Raw genomic sequence first — 2,840 nt, 5'->3', positions numbered from 1 at the left:
TCATCATCATCCTGCTCGTCAGCTTCAGAGGAGCAAGAGCGGTTTGAAAAACGTTGAAGCTTCTGGTATCCTTGCGGCTCTTCCTGAATCCTCTGGAAACAGCAGTTACTTGAGTCATGTCTTTCACCACAAGCCTGCTGCTGTTCTCTCCACTTCTGTCTCCTCCACTGTTTCTTCATCGTCTTCTTCAGGCGGTGGTGGTGGTGCATCTGCTGCTTCTTCTTCTTCATCTCGAGCTATCCCATCCGCGCCTAAACCTCCTCAAGAGAGGCTTCCGTTTTCAGCTTCTTTCATAGGTGGTGGTGGTGGGNTTGAGGTAATTTTGATTCTCTTTTCTTTTTTTTTCCCCGATTCTGAATCTCCTTCTTCTTGATGGTTGCTTAAATTAATCTTTCGTTAAAATTGGATCGACCTTTTGGTATATTGCTGCAATTTCAATTGATTCTGGAAGAAGAAGAAGAAGAAAAAAAAAACGACCTAATCATCTTTGTTCACGTGAAAGGTTTTGAATTTATTGTGGTTATGATTGACAGAGAGTTCATTTGAGTAAATCGATATTTGATTGAAAACGACCCTTGGCTGTTTCTTTTTTTTCTACCCAGAAATTGAAAAGTTCGAAACTTTTTTTTTTGTTTTTAACATGGATCGATCTAATTCCAAAACTCTAAACTTTAATTCTCAGGTCTTTTAAAAATCTAATCTTTCTTTGGTGGGTGAGGTGAAGAGATTTGTGGAATCAAGCCGATTTTGTTCTGACTCGCAGATCTCAAAAGAGTTTTTAAAGAAAATGAACAGAAACACACGAATCGATATCCCTTCACCATCTTTAGCCACAGTCTCCGCCTCTGCAGACGGTGAGTTTAATGAAGACGACATCTTTGCAATCGACATATCTCACGCGCCTCCTCCTCGTCATTCTCCCGTGTCGTCTCCGTCGCAGCAGCAGCATCATCATCATCATCCTGCTCGTCAGCTTCAGAGGAGCAAGAGCGGTTTGAAAAACGTTGAAGCTTCTGGTATCCTTGCGGCTCTTCCTGAATCCTCTGGAAACAGCAGTTACTTGAGTCATGTCTTTCACCACAAGCCTGCTGCTGTTCTCTCCACTTCTGTCTCCTCCACTGTTTCTTCATCGTCTTCTTCAGGCGGTGGTGGTGGTGCTTCTGCTGCTTCTTCTTCTTCATCTCGAGCTATCCCATCCGCGCCTAAACCTCCTCAAGAGAGGCTTCCGTTTTCAGCTTCTTTCATAGGTGGTGGTGGTGGGGGGAAGTATCCTCAGTCAGCTCCTGTTCAAGTGCCGTTAATGTCTTCGGCTATGATGAATCGCCATAAGAAGGAATTCAAGCTGACTGATGTGGTGGATGATGATGAGGAGGAAGAAGAAGAAGGCGAAATGCTTCCGCCTCACGAGATTGTAGCTCGATCTTTGGCTCAGTCTTCGTTGTTATCTTGCTCGGTGCTTGAAGGAGCAGGAAGGACACTTAAAGGGAGAGATCTCAGGCAGGTAAGGAATGCTGTTTTCAGAAGAACCGGTTTCATAGATTGAGTTTTCTTTTTTTTCTTTCTTTTCAATTCAGAAAGACCATTCTTTAATTTATTATCCCAATTGATGAACTTCTTTATCCCCTTATTTGGCCACTGAAACTTGTCAATGTGTATTGTTCATATATGTTGTCTACATTTAGACGATTTGTTACTTCATATCAAAGAGATTGATGTGATTGCACATGTTTATAGTTGCTTTCATGCTTCACATGTTGATGTTTTGGTGACAGAGAAGGTTAGAGTTGTTTTGAGGTTTAAGTTTCACATTTATATGCAAGCCCTTTATGACAGTCTCTGAAGAAAGTTCTTGCATTATTCGAGCCATGAAAGTTATTTATATATGGTTCGCTGAGGTTGACACTGATCATATGATCTAAAATTGATTAATCTTTAAAGAGAAAATGATCACCTTTTGAGCTTTAATTGTGTTTCTTTTTGCAATACTGTATTTGGCTATTTGCTCCTTTCAAATTGGTATTCATGCAATTTATTTATGGACTTGTCTAGAGCCTAAAAGGCTGTGATTTTTTTTTAACTTGGATCTTTTGAATAAAGTAGTGAGATCTTACAAGAGTGAGAGAGGGGACCATTCTTAAAGCGACAGCTCTTTTAACAATTTTGGTTCCATCTTCTTCTAAATCCATCCCAACCCATAAGATATTTTTATTTTTAATGAGAAACGTTTAAATAGTTTGTACTGTACAACTGTCTTATAGAACGAGCTTGATGATACATTTTTTTTTTTTTTTGAATGCTTGATGATACATATTATCAGTTGACAAACGAAAAGACAGAATAAACGGATAGGTTAGATATGATGTTTGAGAGTCATATGACTCATTAGACCTTAAATTGAAGAAGATGATTCCCTTTCTATCTTTTGGGTTTAACGTACTTTATGACATCGCAACACATTGGTCTGGTGTGTGTTTATTACTACATCACATGAAAAGGTGTTCCTTTTTAAAATTAAAGGTAAACTTTAAATATTCTAATATAGTTATCTGTTATAGTAAGGTAAAATACATTTGGTACCAAGTAAATATTTAACTATAACTTGTAATAATCCAATATTATTAATGTCTAAAGAGAAGATTGACTAGTTTTATTGAACAACTTCCTTCATTTAGACCAACATGGGTGGCTCTCTATACCTATCTCATGTCCCCATTCTTTTACTCATCAAAGACAACATCACATTCAAGTTTGGTGGATCTCCTCCTACCACTAAAGTAGGTGAGAGAGAACAATTATTGACATCAGACATAGAATAACAATCATATTTTTACTCTTGTGAG

The 2,840-nt window shown here is 38.3% G+C and overlaps 1 protein-coding gene across 2 annotated transcripts in view; it reads left to right on the top strand.

The window, feature by feature from the left end:
* Nucleotides 1–1,736, top strand: part of LOC104765322 — a 4,220-nt gene extending 2,484 nt beyond the window's left edge. The window contains exon 2 of one of the 2 annotated variants that reach the window (XM_010489015.2): nucleotides 683–1,736. In XM_010489015.2, the coding sequence (XP_010487317.1) occupies nucleotides 788–1,543 (756 nt within the window). In that variant the 5' untranslated portion in view covers nucleotides 683–787 and the 3' untranslated portion in view covers nucleotides 1,544–1,736. The remainder of the gene's footprint in view (nucleotides 1–682) is intronic. The other variant, XM_010489017.2, reaches the window with a different exon arrangement.

Source organism: Camelina sativa, chromosome 19 (genome assembly GCF_000633955.1).
Source record: "Camelina sativa cultivar DH55 chromosome 19, Cs, whole genome shotgun sequence".
Lineage (NCBI taxonomy): Eukaryota > Viridiplantae > Streptophyta > Magnoliopsida > Brassicales > Brassicaceae > Camelina > Camelina sativa.
The sequence above is the reverse complement of the archived record's forward strand: the minus strand, read 5'-3'. Positions and strand labels throughout refer to the sequence as shown.